The following is a 22,803-nucleotide window of genomic DNA, read 5'->3' on the forward strand; positions in this document are numbered from 1 at the left end:
GTCCCAAGAGGGACAAACCAGAAAAAAGAACAAATAATCCGCTAGCCTAACTCCAGTCAGTACATGTCCTTCACACTCACTTTCATCAGCAGACATTGGAGAGAAATTGGGCCAGAGGAGGAAGGAGAAAAGAGTAGGGAAACCCCAAGATATGAGATACAGTGGTGTGGGGGGGCAAAGAGAGGCAGGCAGGCAGACCTGGGGGTTTGTGTTTTCTATTGCGGGTGGTGGAGCTGAGCATGTGTTAATCAGCCATAATGCAACGCACTATGTCATATCACATTATGCTCTCTGCCAGTGTTTCACCTCCTCTTACTCCTTTCCACCCTCTCTCTCTCCTCCCGTGGCCTCAGCCCTTCATCCCGAGAGCGGAGTGAAGTGGGGGTGAGGGTGCAGAGGGTAGGAGGGACTGCCTGAGTTATTTCTGCACTGATGAACCAGAGGCAGCCGCAAACCTGCCCCTGAGGACCTCTGCTAAGAGCCCACAAGAATCCTGTGCATGACTGAAAAAGGGAAAGCACAAGGCCAAGGGCATACAGACAAAGGCATATAAACGTATGCACAGGATAAACATAACAATGAAACATGCACAAATATGCAAGTTAAAGGAAATATACAAACATAACGATGACACATGGACAGAAACAGCTGTGTGCACGCTGCTTTAACGATGAAGCGGCATAAACACACACAGTACACATACAGTGTACAGAAAATGTTGCACTAAACAAAAAATGCCTACTTCATGTTTATATGCTTCATCAAGGAGAATATTTCATCAGAGACTTTGTGTGTATTCCTCAGGATTGTCCTATGTCCTTGTGGCTAGATGCATTTTTCAGATGACATTTTCCAAGTCAGCGTGTAATCCTGCAACTCATGTAAATGTATAATTCAGCACGCAGAAGGTGAGACTGCTGAGACGGGCTCGCTTCATCGAGTGTGTCTTATAGGTTTTTATTTTCTTGCTCATCAGAACGAGTTTGCATGCGTCACTTTGCAGGTGACCGTCATGTGAACAGGTGCACTTCTGGCAGAAGCGAGCAGATGAAGACGGAAAGGAAAATGTTTGCATGTGTATTCACGAGACTGCGAGTGGAGCTGACAGACTGCTGAATTTGCAGCTTGGAACTGGAGAGAAGGAGGATGAAGACATTGAGGGAGAGGGGGAGAGAGAGAGGGGAAGGGAGAGAGAGAGGGAGAACTAGGGGTTGGGGTGTAAATAACACACACATCACTGGGTCCACTGATCTCTTTCTCGGTCTTTCTGTCTCTCTGCCTCAGGGCACTGAGGGTCCAGCTTGCCGTCTACAGTGGGGGGGTTGTCCCCAGAGAGTGTGTGCATGTGTATGTCTGTGTCTGCACCATCGGTCTGCACATGCTCAAAGTGTGTTTGAGTAAGCAGGGAAGAGACAGTGAGAGTATGGTGTGTGCACGTGCGGCGCCTCCCTCCATCTGCAAGCAAGTTTGTGTGTGTGGATGTGTAACACAGCGCATTGAAAATCATATTATGTAATCTTTTAGCCATATGAAAAAGCCTCCGTCAGCTCTAACCCTTTTGTGTGGTAGGTTTTTTTGCGTGCACAGTATTGAGAAGAAATCATGAAGGCAGGAGTAAACTCACACACGCACACACAAACACACAAACAAACAGGCGTACAAACATTATGGCATAGTAAACAAAAAGAAAGGAAATGGTACGCAGTCGCACACCAATACACACACACACACACACACACACACACACATTGTGCACATATAAATGTGAAGACACACAGATTGAAGCTTGGGAATTTGTGATATATAACGGAGCGTACTGTCCTCTCCATCTTTTCCAGAGATGCGAGGTCTCACACGGGTCACCTCTCCCATTGTGGCCACCCTGCAGGCAATAATGTCCCCTTGCTGTGATCCCACTGTCCTCTCACACTTGCCAACAAACCCTGCAACCTTCCTCTTGCTTGTGTATTGACACGCTGACAATGAGGCCAAACGTTCTCTCGCTGAATGTGTTGGTAATTTCCAGCATAGGGACAGGGTCCCCTGAGCTACTGATCTGAAAGGTGATAGGCTATAATAAAAGCTTTAATATTGTTATGCTGTAACAGACGGCTTGGCACAGGCAAGTTCCATTTGCTTTTAAATCTACTGGACTGTGGACTGTCAACTTTGATTAAATATCGGCAGTATAATTATTTAGTTGTGCATTTGCAGATAATTAGCAAATTATACCTGATCTTTATTGACTAATAAAAACGTATTTAGAGATTATAGTTATATTATGGTTATATTATATTAAACTGATGCAAACATAACCATGTTGCAGTATCACAGCAAAAATATAAGAGTGAAAGTGATTGAGATATTCATTAGGGTGCAGCAAACTGTTATTTTCTAAACATATTATTGGTTAGCTTGTGTAGCAGAGGCATGGTACTTTATCATAATATGGTTTATGATGCAGTTTCTGAGGATTAACATAATCATTATCATCATCATAATCACCATTAGCTAAATACCAAAAGCACATTGGTAACCTTGTTTATAATGAAGCACATAAATAACTGGTACCTAAAAACCTGGATATAATAAAGGTGATTTGATCACACTAAGCCTACTGCGATCAAATCACCTCTTTTTTTAGAGGACTGCTGCATCATGAGTCATCAAACTATGGCAACCTGTTCATTGCTACTTACAGTTATAACACTGTGTTCCAATGAACCAAGGAGATGATGTGGGCCAAGAAAGAAACCAAGACCTTTGTGTTTAGTGGCTATTTGACTAGTAATTGCTGTTGATGTGAATGATAAATATGAAACACTAGCAAGACTGCCATGGATAGATTGCTCCTGGGTGAGGTGATGCACAGTGACTTTTGGCACAGTTTTCAGCCACTCGTCTCCTAAATCTCCTAAAGGGCAGAAGAATGCAAATTGCCAGTCACATAAAGATTGTCCTGGCCGTCCATCTTTGAGATGACTGAGCAAAATGCTGCCATTGACACTATTTTAGTCTCCTGTGCTCTTCAAACTATTAAGTTAGGAAACTATGTCAGTAGAGAAACAATGATGACATAGATACAGAAATGTTAACAGACAAAATTCTAACATTTGCACTAAAGGAAAAGTAATATATGAGGAAATGAATTTGCACCCTGATATTTACAGGTACAAAACATGTCTTACAACTGCCGAGTGTTGTGATATCAGTGACCTCAAATCAGTAGTTAAAATAAGACTTGCATTATGTTTGCTCTGCAGGACGCACACAATATGTATTTGTCTTTAACTGACACTTACGAAAAACATGGACATAGACAGAGAGAGAGAAAAAACTGGGGAAAGCAAACATCAAAACCAATGTTGGCAGTAGTTCAGGTTTATTAAATTAAGATGAGGGAGTTTGCTAGAGTTGGCACCATACGACCCGTCAAAGTGCCTTTCTTTTTTATCTGAAGTTCACCCATTCAAAGCCTTGCAACGGACTGTTCTGAAACTGTTCCAAAAAGCAATTGGGAAAATGCAAACAAGCGGTGCACGCGTGTGACCCTGACAGTATTACCGAAGCTGTAAAGATATATTACACTATATTAAGTAATGTTTTTCTCATTTATTTTTTTATTTTTGGTTTATCTCATTATCCTATTTCAACCTACAGGGACGAATGTGTTGCACATAAAGCTAGAAAACCATTTCTGATAAAATGAAAATCCACAGGTTAACAAAATAAGTATTTAGGTATAATGTAATCAAAAACATCCCTCTAGCATTACCTCTAGGAGTGTAACAGTACCCAAAATTCACAGTTCGTAAATCAGGGTCACAGTTCAGTGTTTTCTGTACAGCAGAAAAAAAAGAAAGGTAGAAAATAATATTTTGGTCCATTATTTTGAAAATGTAAAAACCTAACAATTATTCATTGGCCGTAACAACGTTTTTGTTTCTTGCAAGAAGGCAGGACACCTGCTGACAGCTGTGTTATGGTTCTGGCCTGGATCACAGCTGGTGACGTCAGCGTTTCCTCCAATATTGAGGTGTTTCTTGTCTGTGTGGTTGGGATCATAGCTGCTATTTATCCCCTCCACCTTTTTCTCAATGCTTACATTTGAAAACATTGTCTGGAGAGGGAGAGTGTACAAAGTGGTGAATTGACCATTTCCCTATACTGATGACTGACTCAGTCATTATGTTATTATTGTCCAATATTACTCACAAAAACCACAACTAATATTGCAAAAATAAATGTATAGAAGATACATTTAGGGGAGTTAGCAGACTGGATAGGTCAGCACCTATTAGAACTAAGAATATAGGGTGATAACATTATCCAGGACAGTCTTAAGTTTCTATGTTCAGTAACAAGTCTGTTGAAAAGGTATTTGAAATGGGAATACAGCTTGGGGAAAAACACTCCGGGAACTAGTGGCCCTTTCCACTTTGCAACTCCATGATTTCATGTTTGCCAAAAATCTTTCCGCAACTACACGGGTGAAGAGAGCCACTAACACTAAAGTGGTTTAAATTAAGAGGTGATAATTTGCAGAAGAAGCGCTGGGATTTAACTAAAAGAGACCTAAATCGGAGAAACAATAGGGAAATCTGAAACAGAATGAGTCAAATTTCCTCATTGTTAGTTCTCTTGAAGCCTCCACAGTTGAATTACTTTAATATTAATCCCCAGCATTTTTCCATGTTATTGACTGAGACTGCCACAGGTTATTTCACTATGAGATGCTAAGAAAAATGGGGAGGGGAAGAGAAAAAGATTGCAACCCTGAAAGCATTTCAATGGCTTCGGGGCTTAAGAAAGCACTGAGCATGGTATTAATAGAAAAGGTACTGTCATCCATGGAAACCAAACAAGGCTGCTTGTATGTTATTCTACATGGACTATTTATACAAGATTGAGAATATGCATGCTAAATATGTAACAGAAAATGGTCAAGTGTACAAATCATGTGTTTCCTCTAAATTAACTGAATGTTAATCGCTTCAGGTAAAATACACCATAACATGTCGATTGTCATAGGATCACTATTATTGGAACAGGACAGAATGCTAACCATAGCCGATCCTAATGAGTGAAACCAGTCCACTGGAGGTAAACTTCCTCCAGCCTCAACTGAGAGACACAAGCCTATTAGTTTCACTAAAAGCCCAATTATCTTGATTCATCCACAGCGTGTTTCTGTTTAGCCAGGTGTGTGATGTGCTGACTGCTGAGAAGACACAGCTTCCATAGGAGGACGGGGAGATGTTGCTTTCTGCACGGTCTTTAAAAACTGTGAGAAATCGTAGATAAAAGCACGAGTTGAGGGTAGGGTTTTCCGGTTCGATGTTGAGATGTTTGGCTTGTGAGGCAAACCACTTGACCCTTGAGAGAATGAGCCAGAGGCAATTGAAGTGAGATAAAGGGACAGAAATTGCAACGTACTGATATAATCAGACATGCTTACAATGCTAGTCAGCCAATCACAGCAAATCCAAGAAGTGATTTCCTTTGCAGAACAAAAACGGTTGTTCTGTGCCATGTGTTAATGTATACTTGTGTGCACTGGCCTTTGGGCAGTGTGGCTGTCAAGTCGGCCGGACTTGCAACTCTGGATTCCACCCAAAAAAAGAAAAGGCTGAAACAAGATTATGTACTTCAATCAGGCACCACCAAGGACACGTCACCAAGCTCAATGTCAAAGCGATGCTGCTTCATGTGCTTTGACGAGTGGCATTGATGGACGGGTGAAGTATAAGGAGAGGCAGCACCGGATCCTGGGTTTATGCTTCCAAGGGATTTCTTTTTTCTTAAAAGGGGTACAAGCAATGCAAGAGTCTGACTCACCCTGACCAGAGTCCAGGCCAAGGAAAGGAACAGTCCTGTACGATCCAAACGCTGTAAAGCAGCTGAGGGGAACAAGGGCATGACACAGGGCGTCTGAGATGCCATTAATCCAGTTAATGAGAGGGGATTCAAAAATGATTAGTTGGAGGAGGACAGAAAAGAGAGTGGGGGAACAAGTGGAGAGGGTAAACATAAGGATGTGAGAACAGTGAATAGATTAAAGGAAAGGCAGTGGTCTGTGAAGAGGGGTGAGCAAGATTGAAGGAAAGGGGCGGGTGGGGATGAAAGGAGGAGAGTCCCGTGACATGAAATATCTTTAACACGGATTGTCATATCTTCTTCTGCTCTTTCTCTCTCTCCTCCCTCTCTTTTCACATCTTCCTCTCTCCCACTCCAAGATCCAACAGAGTGTGTCTCCTTTAAGGTTGGGTAATTACAGCAAAAAAACAAAAAAACAACAAAAAAAAACCCTTGCTCAACAGAAAGCACACTCTGGTTATTATTGAGAGCCGATTGTTGATTCACCTCTTCATAATTAGGCCACTCCAATTACTAGCATGTTTCTTTTCTCTGCCGGTTTAGAGCTATTAGGCTGCTTTTCTTTCAAGTAGATGTATGCCTTAATATTGATGGAAAATACACTGCCAAAAAAGCATTCAACACTGGCGGATGGTTAAAAGCTCTGACTTGCAGAGAAGAACAAAGGCCTACTGGGAATATAAATTGATTTCCTTCTCATTACCCTACCTCTTTTTCTCAGTATTTCATTTCTTTTTTTTTTATAGTTTGTTTTAAAAAAAAAAAAGGGTCCCTTGAGACGCAATCAAATATTGACAAACCAACTCCCACACCTGTTCAGTCTGAGGGGAACTTAAATGAAAGCTATAGCCAACTTCTTTACACTCAAAATTGCTGCTCACAATTCACTTTGAGCCAAACTGCTGCTATCTTGTCAAATTTATTTTTCTCAACTTGCAGCATGGGAATACTGAAACATCATATGAATAGCTGCAATGAGCTGTCTGACATTACCATGACAAAATGCAATGTTGAAACGAGCCATGTTTACAGAGATGCCTGTTAAGCAAGAATTAGTTTTTCCACCACTAGGAAAAATCTAGACACACGAGAATGCTTTTTTTTTTTTTTTTTTTTTAAACAGGAAACAGATTTATAAGGGAGACAAGAGCATTGCTTGGCAACAACCAACTCATTGTTAAAACAAAATGAAATACATTTATACAGTGTCCCCGGTTTGTCTTCTGGCTGAATCATGTAAATGTTAGCGCTGAAAGCATGAGAATGGGCTTCTGACAGGGGTGACACGCTTCAGAGAGATTTATGTAAACAATAGCTTAGCCATAAATAAACATAATGGGAAAAACGAATTGGGAATGTGTCCGGGTCTACAACTCGAGCCTTCTGGTTGTGTGGAGAATTAGGTTTGTCGTGAGGGCCGTTCCAAATATTGTTTGAAGAGATGCTGATACGCAAGATCATAATATGCTGAGCTGTAGAAAAGGCTCTTCTTCAAACCCATTGGAATGCTTCATTTAGAACACAATCACTTTGTCCCATTGGTCTCATTGTAGCAAAAACTCATATTCACTTAAGTCACTCGAACTAAGCAGTTTTTGTCCAGGATGCTACTGCAGCAAGCCTCAATTCCCCTTGCTGTCCTGGGTCCCTGCTGGACCACCAACGCAAAGTTTTCTTTAATGAGAGTGTGTGTGTGTGTGTGTGTGTGTGTGTGTGTGTGTGTGTGTGTGAGAGAGACAGAGCACGCACACACACCCTCTGAGTCCATTTCATTACGACAACCTTGTTTTCTTGTAGGGATTCCTGACACAGCAGTACCACTGATGTCTTCCATATCCACAGCCGTAGGGACAATAAAGAGAGGGCAATGAGAAAAGAGGAAGAGAGGGAGGGAGATGGGAAGAGATGCATTCTGCCCTACCTAGCCTCAACCTACACACAGACAAAGACCGGCCGCGACTTCAAAAGAGAAAGACAGAAAAAACTGCCAAGCTCTCAGCTTTTCTGTAGATGGTCTCTACGGGTTAATTAGAACACCAAGTCCCACTTCATCTGCCTTCAAGTTGCATAGTATGCATTCACACACATGCTACTAACTGTGCTGTGCTCCATTAACACAACACACTCTTCACCACACACACAAACAAATCAGGCTGTGGTTGATCTGTGCACTGGTGCCCGTGGCAAACTTACATCAAACATAATCACTGTCTGTCTGGTCAGCTCAGGCCCCCATTCTGCTTTCTTTCCTCTCGGCCGTGTCCACACTCAGGTTAGCTCAAGTCAAAACCTTGTGGTGAAAGTCAATCTGTCTCAACGCTGCAAAGGGGGTTGGAAACCGGTAGTGAAATTGTCATCAGAGGTGTCAGGAATGTGCCCTCTTGCTGCAGTTAGATTTAACATGGCAGGGTCGGTGTGCTCACATCCCTGGCAAGGTTTTTTTTCTTTTTCTACCCCCCCCCCCTCTCTCCAGGCAAAAGGTTCACCTGCGCTGGGAAGACACAGATGGAGAGTATCTGTAAGAAAAAGACGGAGGCCAAGAGCAAGAAAGACGAATCGGAACACACTGACTACGAAAATGATAGATTCAGAGGAGGGGGGGAAAAAAAGAATACAGCCCCTTCTTGGCTGTAGCAATAAATCACATTTATATGGTGAGAAGAGAAGCTTTTGTGTCTCCTAAAGGACCCAAATAGGTAGAAGTGAGTGGGGGAGTGTAAGAAGAGAGAGAGGCAGAGGGTAAAAGAAATAAGTTACTGAGATAGAGAGAAAGGGGACAAAGATGACAGCTGGCCGGGCACTTCATGCATCTGGCAGGGGTGACTCGTGGAGCCATAATGAAAATGCAGGGTGAGATCAGGATCAGTGTGAGAGAGGCCTCCATCCATCAAAGGACTCCCATTGAGGAAAGGAAGCTTCAATGATAAAAGCAAATATGTGGCTATTCTGAACCACAGACAGAGCATTTCCACATTGCTCTTCCTTCATATTTTTTATACACACTTCCTGGTGGGATTAAAAAAAGAGCACATTTTCATATAAATGGAAACCAAAGGTCACGGCACCACCTGTCCTAATTGGCTGTCAGGCTGGTAAGGGGAATGAGGTTTGTCTTTGACAAGGGCAGTGTGTGAAAGTTTACGAGGGAGAATAGTAGAGTTGCTGTTGAAAGTACACTGAGTGTTGCCAGAGGAAACATCCTGTTGCCAACCTCTAGAAGAATGTGCTTGTGTCTTCTCTTATTGGAACAAACAGCATTTAAGTTTTCTCCCCTCAGTTCTGAAGAATGGTGCACTCTATTGATGTACTGCAAACAAGTACTGATGCTAAAGGTGGAAGACAGAGCTGGCTGTTTGAATGGCTTGCAAGGAATGGACTGAGAACAAAGTAAGGCCGCCTTCTCCTCTAAAATATGTCGACAGGCAGCCAGAGCTTGGACACTGTAGAGGGATGTGAAAGCCAGCAAAGTAAATCCTGATCCAGTGACCCAGGTTGCACTTCTTCTATAGAGTGCCAGAAAAATATGACAGTACGATACCGCTGAGGCACAAATGTATCTTGAGCTCTAACTAAACTGAACCAATGCATTTTAAATCTTGCTTTAATAAATGTCGATGTGAGATGAATGTGAAGAACAATACTAAAATAAATTCAGGTGCCTCTTTCACCACACATAAGCTTTAGGAAGACAGTTTTATGTCAGTTGGGAGTGTAGCCATCATTTTGATAGTGTAATATGAAGTCCATTCTTGCAGCTCTCTGTCTAAATGGGACCTACCTTCTCTTTCCTCTGTCGGCATCCCTCCTCTGCTGAAACCAGGGTTTTGTAGTAGGCGCTGCGCTCTGCTGTAAAGTGGACCTTGGACAGAGCGTTTTCTACCAACGCCACCGACAGATTCACACCTTCGATGTGCAGCCAGCCAATGAAGTTCCCTGCTTTGTCCATGCTCTCCACTTCCACTTCCACCTGGAACAGAACAGAGGGGGAGGAAAAGGAGGGGGGCAGAAAAGGAGAGGAAGAGAAGAGGCTCAGTTAATGTTCTGTATCTGAGATTAGGTTTGAGATTTCATTACAGCAATGAAGTGAAAATGGAGGAGGAAGAGAGGGAGGGGGTTATCCTCTAAGGAGTTACCACTGTTCTTACATAGACACATCACTGGAGACCCCTGAGCTCTCTATTGATTTGGTAGCACACACACACACACACAGATCCTGTTTCATTCCTCTGCTGTGGATTCCCCAATCAGTCCACTCTCTTCTAAGTCAACATTGCACACAACACTTTTCATTCTGTGTCATGCAAATTTTTGTGTTCATGACGATCTCAATGAAGCACTACTGCCAGCTCGCAATAGAAGCAACTTCTTTTTCTACCTACAGGCAGAGCAAGTTTTCACAGTTGGCAAACGGTTTGAACGGCTTTAAATGAGTGTTGAGCTTGCACTTCAACCTTAATTAAGACTCTAAATATCGTCATCCTGCTTTTTGTAATGTAAATCATTTGCAATTAGTGACAGCCAAGTTGCAATTCCCTTAAGTTAACAAATGAGGGCACTGAAATAGCTAACCCTGCTGACAAAGTAGGAAAGATCTCACAACATTGTCCATGATGGACTATAACCAAATTCTGCCTATTCAGGCTAATTATCTATTCATTACATTTTGTTTCATAAGTGATGGACGACCGGGAGGGGGTGGGAAATCAATCGATTTTTTTTTCCTTCTACTCGAAAGCCTCAGTCAGCGAGAAAGTGAGAGGGCAGGTGTGCTAAAGAGATAGGGAGAAGTCAAGCGATTAAGACTCGGGCTGCTTAGCCCTGCAGCCACAAGGGAAATCTGAAGGGAATTAAGTTTGTAAACTGCTCTGCCTTGTTCTCAGCTAAAGTAAAATGCTTTTATTAATGAAAGCATAATCTGTTCTATTACTAAGAACAAAATTGACAACCTTGGCATATATGGCAGCTACATACATATATTTCCACTTTCTGGATCCAGTTAGTATTAGATTGAGCCCTCACATAAGGAGCATGGAAAAATGAATAAAAAGTGTATGTGCTCTTTTGTAACATTTGCACACATGCATTGATGGCTCAAAGATTTAACAGAAAATTTAGATTTGTATCCTCTAATGCATGTCATGTTATGTTCTTCTAAATAATATCCTTAATAATAATTACTGTGTTTATCTCTTACATTTGAAAATGTGCTGCAAAGGTAACAAAAAAAAAAAAAAGACAAAAAAGCAGCTAGGACATTTGTCTATCCTCATAGGACCTGACCGTGATACAAGTTCACTCATACCTCATCTGCCTTGGTATAATCTGCTTTTTCTTATTCCCCTTCTCTCTTCCTCTCTGCTATCTAAGATACTCACCCCATTTTATCTCTCTTTGTCTCTAAGTGCAGAAGCAGTTATATAACTAGGCTATTAGAGCGGCACTGGTCCTCAGAGCACCCAAATGTCAAATGGGGAAGTGGGTGAGTGCAGGAAAATGGCTAGAATGGCTGGAACCAACTTAACTGTTAACAACTACCACTAAGGCAGAACATGCAAAACAAAAATAAAACAACACCGACAACTAAAAACAACACTGTTAGCTGGGAGAAAATCCAATTTGAGGGAAAAATAGAAACTTGACTAGAAGTTGTCTATTCCGATCGGTGGAGCCACTGGCCTTCTGAAAAAAGACAAGTAGTGCAGCCACACTTACAAACTGGACTCTTATAAAACAGTAAAGCCTGCATACAGGAAGCTTCTAAAGCAAAACCTGCCATATAATAATAAAATGGAAGTTCACAAATGTAAATGACATACTCAAAATATGTCCTATTTGCCTGCTTGTTTCAATACTGCTGATAATTTACAATCCTTATCTTAAAAAACAGATTTCAGTTTGGGAGCAGAAAGCTATCTTGAGGTCAAGGAGATATTCGTGTGTACCCGTATGTTTCCTTGAGGACAGGAGTGAGATAAACGTGATGAATGTCACTACCATGTGGAGAAATCAAACATCAAGGAAGTTAGATCAATCACGCTTTTATGAGAACCGATGTTAACATGTGACATCAGAGATGACATGCTGAGGCGAGAGTGTTGTAAATTATTGGTAATATACAACACAGCTTTCACTCATTTGAATCATATTAGACCAAATTAGTCTGCATTTTTCCAGGACCACTTTTCAGGGAAACTTCATTAACCACATACTGCCAACATGATGGTAAGAAAATGAGCCTGCTACTGACAACGGCACACTATTGACAGAGCTGTGGTGTTACTGCACACAGCATTAATAATATTTGCACACTTGATGACTAATGGATGATTTTTAGAACAATCACAATGACATTTTGGTACATATGAATATACTATGAACATTAGCATTACTTGCAACACTTTGAAATGAGCTTAATAAGAAAAGCAAAAAACTACACAGGGACAAAATTCATGTAAGAATTCACCATTCAGCACAAAACATTATATATATATCTTTAAGGGAGAGTGTGATACCCAGGCTGACGTTAAAAATATATCTGAATTATAAGCCTTAGATGACCAAGTCCTTGAAAGCATCATTGAATAAAAAGAAACTGACATTTCACTGGGCAGCGTGGCAGAGATGAAAGAGGCTAATAGAGAGGTCAAATGTTAAATTAAGAAGGACAAATTCATTTATAAGCAGAGTGGAAGCCCAATTTTCCACTGACAGAATGAGATCAGTGTGGAGAGGCTTTAAATCAATGCGTGGATTGCAGAGTAATACTAGCGTTAGTACAATATGTTGCACTTAATATTACTAAAGATCTGAAAGCGGACTGATCATAATTTGTTTATCCCTCAAGCAATCATTGCCAATAATGAGAAGTTTCTCTATGATTCTTTGTATGTTATTAGCTTGTTTTCAGCCATTTGTTTGATGTGTTTAACCATTTATTTAATATTATTTTGTTGATGTGCTTTTGTGCTGAGTCTGTAAGTGAACTCCTTTCCAACTTATATATGTAATTTTTAGGCACTGTGATTTTTCGATTTAAACTAAATACTTACTCAATTAAATAATCAATATATACATCTATTATGAAAGTATTCCTTACTTAAGACTCCACATAAACTATGAAGAACTGTACCAACATCATTTCCTTCTTGCTTTCTCTACCAGCCCTCTTCCCCTTCTCAGACACAGTATGAAGAAAGATTGCCACCCCAGACCTAAAGAGCCTGATATGCAGGCTGAATTTCAGAGTTTTACAAATACACACATAAAATGTCAGTTCCTCCTCCCTTTAAAGTAAATAGCTTTGGTCACAATGTGGAGAGGACAGTGCAGGCGGAGTGGAAACTGCTTTGAGTAGAGCCCAGATGGTTCCCAGCGGAGACCTCCTCCAAGCCAAGATGGCTCCCGCCGGAACACAAATTGGCTCTGGTAATCTCATAAATGCCGGGATTGTGTCGACACAGTGGACGGAAAAGAGAAAACGACAAAATACGCATACGCATAAAAGTCATGCGCGTGTGTGTGCGAGCACATGCACATTCGCAGTCATTCACAAGTACAAAAGACAAAGCCATTTGGTGGCATTGGAGTGAAACCTGGCCAAAGGGCATGGTTTTTAAACTGCAGCAGATTTAATTCACTTAGCTGTTTGAAAGTGAACAAAAAAAATCAAAAAAGACAGCAGTAGGTGACACATCATGTCAGAGCCAAAACCTGCACTAAAAGAAATGAAAGAAGCAAGGATGCCCCGTGAAAGGCAATGAGTTGAATCGTCTTTCTTTTGAGAGTGTGCTTCACAATAACAGGATAAAACAGAAAGAAGCTTACAAAAATGCACAAGGATAAGATTTGTAAGTGTTTAATTTATTTACACTTAAGAGTTACTCATTTTATGTTTAAAGCTTATCCTTTTGAAGAGAAATAGTTATTTTCATGTGGATAATGACATTTTCCAACCTACTGTTTTTATTTTCATCAAAAAATAATTCCAATCTTAAATAATTTAATTTGTTATTTTGTTTTTGTTTAGTTAGTTTTAATCTTCTAAGATAAATCAAGTAGGCTATCCTACTGAAGAAGATATGTCTGTTATTTCATAATGGTCAATGCTGTGAGTTTATTTTAAACTGTTCCATTTGTTTATTCATTTACATGTAATTTGTATTGTTTTCAAAAAATAGGCTATAAGAGCTTGACGGTAGCCTGACACTAATATGTCAACAATTCTAATAGGCCACAATTCAAATCTTGAATCATATGCAGCTACCTATGACTCTGTTGCATTCGACTATGTTAATTATTTTGAAATCATCACTGAAATGCAAATAGATTTTCTGATTGCCAGATAGTCCATATACATTTTTAAAAAAAGAAAAGAAAAAGGAACAAATAGTCGCATCTTAGTACTGAACGGTCAAATCTGATTCGACTGACAACTCTGAGTCAGATGCAGCCCTAGGAAGAACACAGTGGGTTGGCAATTTAAAATTGGCAAGCAATGGGATTTCTTTTTATCACCACAACCAAACAAAACAAATGTTTAATACCTAGAGGGGAACAGGGTGTGTCCACTTATGTGACCAAGCCATTTCAGAACCCATGAGGTCAAACCTGGCACACAGGTTAGAAGCTCAATTCGAGTATTGCTCTATGCATACATTATGTGCAATGCATTCTCTCCCGAGAGAGAGAGAAGAAAAAGCTATATCCATAATGCAAGGCACAGAGGAGATTAATCTGTCAGTCAGCGCATTCAATCATCACTGACGGAAACTCCACAACTACTTAAACATGAGTTTTACTACACATTCCAATTACGGACATCACAGCTATCCTCAAAGACATTTAGGTTTGCTTTTGTGAAATTACCAGTTCTGATCATAAAAGTTTAAAGGCCGATGCTCTGACAGTAGCAAACAGTATTTGTGCGAAGTGTTCTCTCCAGGCTGTTGGTGAATTGTTGTTTAAATGAGTGACAGAGAGAGAGAAAGGTGTGTGTTTGGTCAAAGAGGGCTCTGTAATGTTCAGATCCAAGCAGTGAACAACAGGAAAAGACTGGCAGGTGGAGATGTTTTGGCATGTATTCATTCATTCTCATTAAGCAACAACAACAGGCGGCTGTTTTATGGCTACAGTATTTTGCCCCTTAACCGGTCTCTCTTAAGCCTGAGAATGTGTGTGTGTGTGTGTGTGTGTGAGTATATAAAAATATCAATTAAATTAAAATAACAATTTTTAAGTAGCATAGCAAATAATTCAAGGTATAATATTTATGTGGGTGTGTTTGTACACGCTTGAATGCACACATCTATGTGAGTGTTACGGGATCAAGTGTTCATCACATTAATGAATCTGAGTTTATGTGTGTGTGTGTGTATGTGTGCGTAAATCTATCGTATGTCCGCACACACAGCAAATATGACAAGGCGGGGGGAGGCCAAGAGTAACTGACTGTAACTAAGTAGCATCATCTCTTTTACTCTCCGTCTTTATCCTACTACCTGCTAATCTCGCTCATCACCCTGACTCAGAGAAAGCACATGAAGGCAGGCAGATAAACCAGAGAAACAGTAAAAAAAATAAAAAATAAAAGATTGAAAGGCGGAAATAAAGAAAGAAAGTCAGAAAGAATGAAAAAGAAAGGCTGGATTGACTCCCACCTACAGCCTTTTGCTCATCCAGCAGAATAAGCCATTTATCAAACTGAGCCTAGGAGAAGATTGAAGGAGTGATGTGGAGGTGGGTAGTCTGTGTGTGTGTGTGTGTGTGTGTGTGCTTTGTGTGCTGGGGCAAAGAGATCAAACCTCCTCTAAGCAATGAGTGATCCTAAGCCCAAGATTGAGGTGCAAAGTGGGGAGAAAGGGGAAAAAGGGGAGAGCAATCAGATAATCTCAGTACCTTAATTCATATTCCGAACCTTCCCTATTCACTTAAAAAAATCAATGGTTCTGAACACTTATTTCTGAGTCATGAATGTCACATGAAAAGGACAGTTTGTCCTTTTTATGTGCACATGAGGATTTAGGTATAGAAAGCTGACCATCGACAGGTCAGCCTCCCTGCTCTAAGCCCAGTCTTGCGTGAAAACTCCATTTGGGGGTATGTTCGGCCCCATCCAACCAAAGTCTCTCTTCCAGTAATGCCCCATATGCTGCCTTATATGGATCAGCTTTTTCTAAGTGGACACAGAGCGTTCCTTTAAATGATACATTTGTAGCTCCAAGCAAGACATACAACCACAACCTTAATCAGATTTCAACCAAAAATCAATATCTCGTGAAGGTGTTTCTGTTGGGCGATAATAACTAATCAAAGCTCTATTGCTAACTGAATCAACATGTCTGAGACAACGGATGAACGTGGAGCAAAAATAAATAAATGGACAACTATTACTAGGTAATAAAATAATAAATACACTCTGAGTGTGCCAGAGTTGCTATAAGCTATGACAGCTCTGTGAAAGAGAACTTGCTTGGCTACATAGTGATCCTGCAGTATGTTTGTATGTGTACAAGAGTGTGTTTTAAAATGGCCATTAGATTTGTGCTGCTAGATGTACAAATGTGCACTCTATCAAAATGTTGTGAGTGCACTGACAATGTGGACAGCTCTAACCAGAGAAACATTTTGGGTATATCTACACGTTCATGTGGGGTAACCTTTGCTTTGCAAATGGATTGATGACAAAATGACAATCTGTAAAGTAAGTAAATATGGTATTCTAACACCCTAGAGCTGTTTGCACTGAATTTAAGAGTGGTGTCATTTGGCTGAAAAACACAAGCCACATGCACTATAACTACATGTCACCCTCTAAAAACGATTATCGATAGTGTATGGCCATTACTAAGGTCCATAAACTGCTGTTATGGGAACATGGTAGCACAGCACAGCAGGCAGGAGCAAGGAAAGTGGCACAGATAAATCCCTAAAAGTAAACATAAGCCATTAGATCATTTTAATACGCATTTTTTCACATGTAGTTAACCTGAAGTCCTACCGATAAAGACACCTAACTCTAACAAAAGACCCCCTTTTCTAAAGTGCTACACTTGTTCAATACCTTCCAGTATCTCACTCCCTCATACCAGGAATGCCTGGGTATAAAATGGCTAAATGTGTTAGCATGTCACCATGGTTGAATAGACAGAGGAAAAGGCCAGTTGGTTCCGGTAGAAATCTATAAATATAGATCAACTTTGAAAAAAAAAAAAGAGAGAAGAGAGAAACAGTGAAGAATAAATGAATGAATTAAACAAACCGCTATTGATCCCTTAATGGCATAGATCAGACAAGGATGTAAATAGCATGTTAATGGGGCCTGTAATTAAAAAAAAAAAGAATCTTCACATGGTGAGAGCAGCTGCAGTGAGTGTTACAGAGAGGTAAGCTGGCAAACTGATGACCTGTGTCGCCCCGCTACAAAAGAAGGGAATGCATGCCAAGGAGGGTAAAATAGGTCAACAATCATTAAACTGTGGTAAAATGCGAGCAATGAGACAATTCTCATTAATTTATCATTAATATTTGTTAACATGCATGACCAATTTATTTTTTTCAAACACAAGAAAATAAGATTGCTGGGATTATACAAACTTCCAAAAGATGTTGGGTTGCATCAAAAGACAAAACAAGACATTCTCTCAGTCAGATAAAAATTAAAAAAATAATGGGTTGACTTTTTAATACTATAACAAGCATTAAGACTTTTATCACCACACAAAGTCCACCCAAAACATATTCTAAAAAACCTGAAGGACAAAGAATACTGTATCAGCAAAATTAAAACAGTGGGGTTTTAGAAAAGGTTAGATGAGGTGAAGCTTCCCGTCGGCTATCAGAAGGATGCCTGTGGGTGCAGGATATTGACTGTTCCTGCTTTGGTGAGCTAGCAGTGCAGCTAAGCTCTAGGCTACGGGCCAAACCCCTGGCACAAACCAATTCCAAACTAGGTTGGTTCATTAACTATCGGTCCACAGGTCAGGACAGACAGCTATTTGTCAGATGTTGATCGAGCTGAGCCTGAGAGGGGGAAGGCTGTAAAATATGCTGTAAAAAGACAAATGCTTCCACCATCCATAAGAAGTGAATGCTATGACAAATAAGAGGTGTAAAAGTCAAAGGGTTCACCTGGAATCAGAGCTTTAAAAGACTTTCCATTGTGCTAGAACAACAAGCAGGTGGAGATGGAGGGCAGCGCTCATGTTAAAAGAAGAATGATCTCCATTTACAGTGTGCTGTAAGGTGAGGACTGGACTCACCTCAGCTGGATATTGCTGTCCACAGTGCTGACTGCGGAGCTCAAGTGTGTCGCAATATGGTTTTCTAAACAATTTGGTGGTGGGAGGGCTGTTTTGGGACCCACAACCCTAAATCCTCACTTGCTCAGAATCTGCAGTTATGACAGTAGTTGCATTGAGGAGTATAAATACTTTATTGGCACTACAGCAAACTAACTACTGAGTCCCCTATTAGTCACGAATACCCTGCTTTTCCTCTGCCTGTCCACCTGTTTCCATCTCATACTTCTAAATTTGAAGAGTAGCAAATAACCCATATAACAACATCCAGCGATTTTCTATGACTTTGCGACCAGTTAATGCACTTGTGATGTTAGATCAGCTGTTATACAAGAGTCAAGCTTCAATTTGAGGAAAATAAACAAAAAACAAAACAAACATCTTGCAGACAATTGAGGGTTTTTAGCTTCTAGCAATGGTACAATAACATGCACGTTGGACAGGAATGTTTGTGTGTGAGCCTGTGTGTGTATAGACTCTCCCAGGGTGATCAATGTGACTCAGGGGGCCCCATGCATCACTGTCAGTGGCAGGCTGCTGTCTGTCGGTGGCAGGGTGGGGAAAAGTCAAACAGCTTCTCAAATGGCTGGGGCCATTAACGGTCAGGCAAACAAGCATGATCCCCACCATTAAACCTGCCTGATGCCCATTAATGAGTTTTTCTTTCATCAATAGATAATTGATGTTTGCCCTGCATCACTATTCTGACAAAACAGGTGAATAAAGTAAAGCTGGTGGAGGGGGTCAAGGGGGAGAGATAGAGAAGTGGGCAAGAGCAGACAGAATAAGTCTGATATGCTTCCAGCTAACGCAGGTGTGAGACAAAATTATTTGGCACTGCTACCTGCTAGTCTTTGTGAATCTGTTATTATATCCTGGCATCACTCAGCCTTTGTAGCTGAGATCAAACTATGCTCGCTCCATGCGCCACAGGAGAATTGTTGAGAAAATGGAAAAATAATACCAACAGCTGAAATTGATGTAAGAATGTAGCTGTTGTTTTTCCCGGTAGTCCTCCTTCATAAGAGTTGAGACATTGACACAGGGTCTATAAGGCTATCTTCAACTAACACGAAAGACAAACTTACTGCCAAATGCATTGATGTTTGTCATGATGATCCCTTTGTTTGTTGCTATACAGACAACTGTCATGGCATTTGGCTTTCATTATACAGCAAGCCAAGTAAGTCCTTGGCCAGACTGATCAAAGTGCTTTTATGTAGCTGGGGAAGTTAGGGTGCTTTTACACATATTTTATGTATGATTTCAATGCTTTTTGATGAATTCTGTCATTTCAATATCTTTCGTGAGGAAAAAACACGATCACCCTCTTGTCCTTGCCACATCTTATAGATTCTTATTTTAATGCATCCAATACAAATGAGTCTACATGGTCTGTATTCAAATGCACACTCAGTGTTACGTGTCTAAATGCTCAGTAGTCTCCACAATTGTTCAAATTTACATCTATCAGAAAAAAATGTGTTTTGCTTATTGTTACTTCTCTTGGATGTTTAAAAATGACGTCTCAGCAGAGTCTGACACTCAAAGGCTGTTTTTACATTAATTTCTAAAATGGGGAAAGTTTCTCTTCCCTCACCTTCAATCTGACTTTAAGACGTGTATGTACGAGCATGATTCATGACATTGCATCTAGCCAATATGCTATACTTACACCAGTGTGAGAATGGACTTTTTAGTAAAGCAATTATTTTTAGTTTATTACGGTTTCTTCTGGAAAACAACTTATCAGACACAAATTATTCCAGAGTACATCATTTCTAATATGTCTGGAGGATTTCGGTAAGGTCCATCATCTATATTTATGTTCTTTTTTCCCCCCAAGTCTATAGCCTAAGTGTCTGCCAGTACCAAGGGAAAGTATTAAGAGTTAAACATAGGCAGAAAGACATTTGAGGCTTTCACAGAAAATGAGTGAGAGCAAATATGTAGAGAGAGAAAAAGCAGGGGTTAATAGCGAGTTGATCAATGCATGAAGCTGGGTTGTCCTCTGCAAATGACCTACTGTAGACTACCAAACTAAAGCAATAAATTATGGAGCGACCTCCTGCTGGGGGGTTTCAACTGACTGCACCAGGCATTTTAAGTGAGTATTGTCAAAACAAATTTGTCCTTTTGCGAGTGACATACAATCTGAAACATCTGAATGACTTTGCATCCTTTTATTTTCTGATAATCAACTGCTATGAATAAAGGGAAAGATATATATGTTCACTGAACTTTTGAATTTAACCACTATACTTTACAATTACAGCTTGAAAACCTTGTAGTACTCGTCAGACATAGTCATAGCCCGTTTAAAAGAACACATGAACAAGGTCATGCTGAGATGTGTAAAGGGAAATGGACTCTGTTAGAACCTGCAGGCCTTTGTGATGCTCACTGACCTTTGTGATCTTACTTTTCTGTCATTTCCTGCCCAAAGCCACAACATGTACAACAATTAGATACCATAGGGGTTTGACAAGTCCCAACACAGTGAAAGGGTCAGCGACATTGAGTAATGCAAGACCCCTGGTGATATAATGACCAAAAAAAATCAACTTCAGTCTGTCTCTGTCTGTCTCTGTGACCTTATGGATCGATAGTGTGATGAGGAAGCTTGATCCTTCAACTCACACTGCACCATACTAAGGCCTCCCATTTCAGTTCATTACCTGGACTGCACTTGTCCTGTTATCTCCCATTAAATTCACACTTGTACATTATCCATTATTAAAGGAGACGTATTATGCTCATTTTTAGCTCTATATTTGTATTTTTCGATTACACAGCTTTACATGATCCTCAGTTTAAAAAAACTGTGAATCTTATAGTGGCCATTTATGTATCCCCTCAGTTCAGCCTCTGTCTCTTAATTGGCAGTCGGAATGCTATTTAACGCCCTCTCCCAATGAGCCCACTCTTTACTGATTGGACAACTCTGCCTCTGGAAGCCTGCTGAGGGACAGCTGTGTCAGAGTCTTGTTAAGTAACCACTGATGCAAACCCAACATTTCCTGCTTTACTGTTTTGTATTAAAAGCTTTTAAATTACTAAATGGGAGACTTTAACTGTTAAATTTACAGGGTAAGAAATGTGTTCCTTATCAAATTAGCAAAGCTCCGTTAGCTGTGCTAAAAGCCAGTCGTCCCAACAACATATGGTGATATTTGGAGCTCTTTGATCAGTGGATCAGTTAAATATAACGCAGGGAGGAATAGTACAAACCGAAAGAGCCACAGTTATGATGATGTTTGTGAAGAGCTGAAGACAACCAATAACACCTTCAACAGGTGAGCTACTTATTTTATTTTGCCGTGCCGCATAATGGAAAAGCACAGTGTGACAGTTCGACGTGAGTCATGACTCAGCGTGACTAAACCCAACATAATGGAAAAAACGCAATAATGTTAGTGGAAAGAGCAGTTAACTGTGCTTGGGGCAGATGACCATATAAAGAAAGCCAACGTCGGCTTGGGATGAAAGTAGAAAAAACTGTTGGAAACCGAGTTTTCAAAGCAATCTGAAGCTGGTGCTTTTTACCCACAGGGATTACTTCTACATACGTTTACCTAATCATTTGACACATTGGCCATGTTTTATATGAACATCCTACATTGTAATATTATAAGACTGAAAATAAGGCAAAGCAAGACATGTCCCCTTTAAGGAGGTTTGATGAGAGATGGGGTACCAAGCACATTATAAAACCTAATGTATCTGAGAAGGTTTGATGACAAAAAGGGGAAAATAATGCAACAGTCAGCAAATCTAATCATGCTAAACCTGTTCTTAAATTAGTTTATAGATCATTTGTTACCCAGATGAAAGAATAGCACAGCCCTCACATAGCACAAGAGGCAGCTCAGCAAGAGCAAGGATCTGCATTGGGCCTTAACAGCCTGGTTATTAAAATCAATAACAGCAATAACTACAATCCATCTCATTTTTAAGAGAGGCGACATGGCATGCTGGTCGAAGAATATTGAGCTACATTTGTAATATTACTAATATCATATAATTCCCCTTAACTGGGTGGTACAAGGGTGCAGGTGGGAAAACACAAATTGAACTGGGCTATACTTTATTGAATGGTTGTTAAAAACAAATGTCACACAGCTCTGTGAAAGGCTGAAAAACTTCAAATTAACTTTGACTCTAGACACATTGGAATGGACAGTGTTATTTGATTTTTAAGCATTTTCCCCTTAAGTTCCCAGAGGTACATTGTGTTCTGGTTTGAGACACATCTTCTAGGCCCTAGGGTATTGGAAAGCAATGAGGTAAGAATCCAAATCTTCAAATCACTGCCTGAAGCATTGAAAGCTTGGTGGGAGCCGTCAAGCCACATTGAGCACATTTAGGGGTGGTCAAAACGATTGGAGAGGGCATTAAGCCACATTACCTCTCAAAAGGACAGTGTTGCTTTCCTGTGGATACATTTACCTATGAGTACCTAAACAATAAACCCTGGCTGTTCAATTGCAATCACAGGTCAGTACTGCAGCAACAAAGACATGGGAAAATAACGGTGTCATGTTTTAACTATCAATTTTGTGCAGTGCTCACATTAAAGAGCAGATATTTTCGTACAACAAAGAGACTGCAAGTTAAATGTTGAAACTGT

General features: G+C 40.4%; 1 protein-coding gene across 1 annotated transcript in view; it reads right to left on the minus strand.

The window, feature by feature from the left end:
• The window catches only part of snd1 (staphylococcal nuclease and tudor domain containing 1), a 177,855-nt gene that overhangs the window by 56,376 nt on the left and 98,676 nt on the right, over window positions 1-22,803 (minus strand). Inside the window, exon 17 of the mRNA XM_062444103.1 lies at window positions 9,656-9,844. Coding sequence (XP_062300087.1) covers window positions 9,656-9,844 — 189 coding nt within the window. The remainder of the gene's footprint in view (window positions 1-9,655; window positions 9,845-22,803) is intronic.

This window comes from Scomber scombrus, chromosome 22, assembly GCF_963691925.1.
Source record: "Scomber scombrus chromosome 22, fScoSco1.1, whole genome shotgun sequence".
In the NCBI taxonomy this organism is placed as follows: Eukaryota; Metazoa; Chordata; class Actinopteri; order Scombriformes; family Scombridae; genus Scomber; species Scomber scombrus.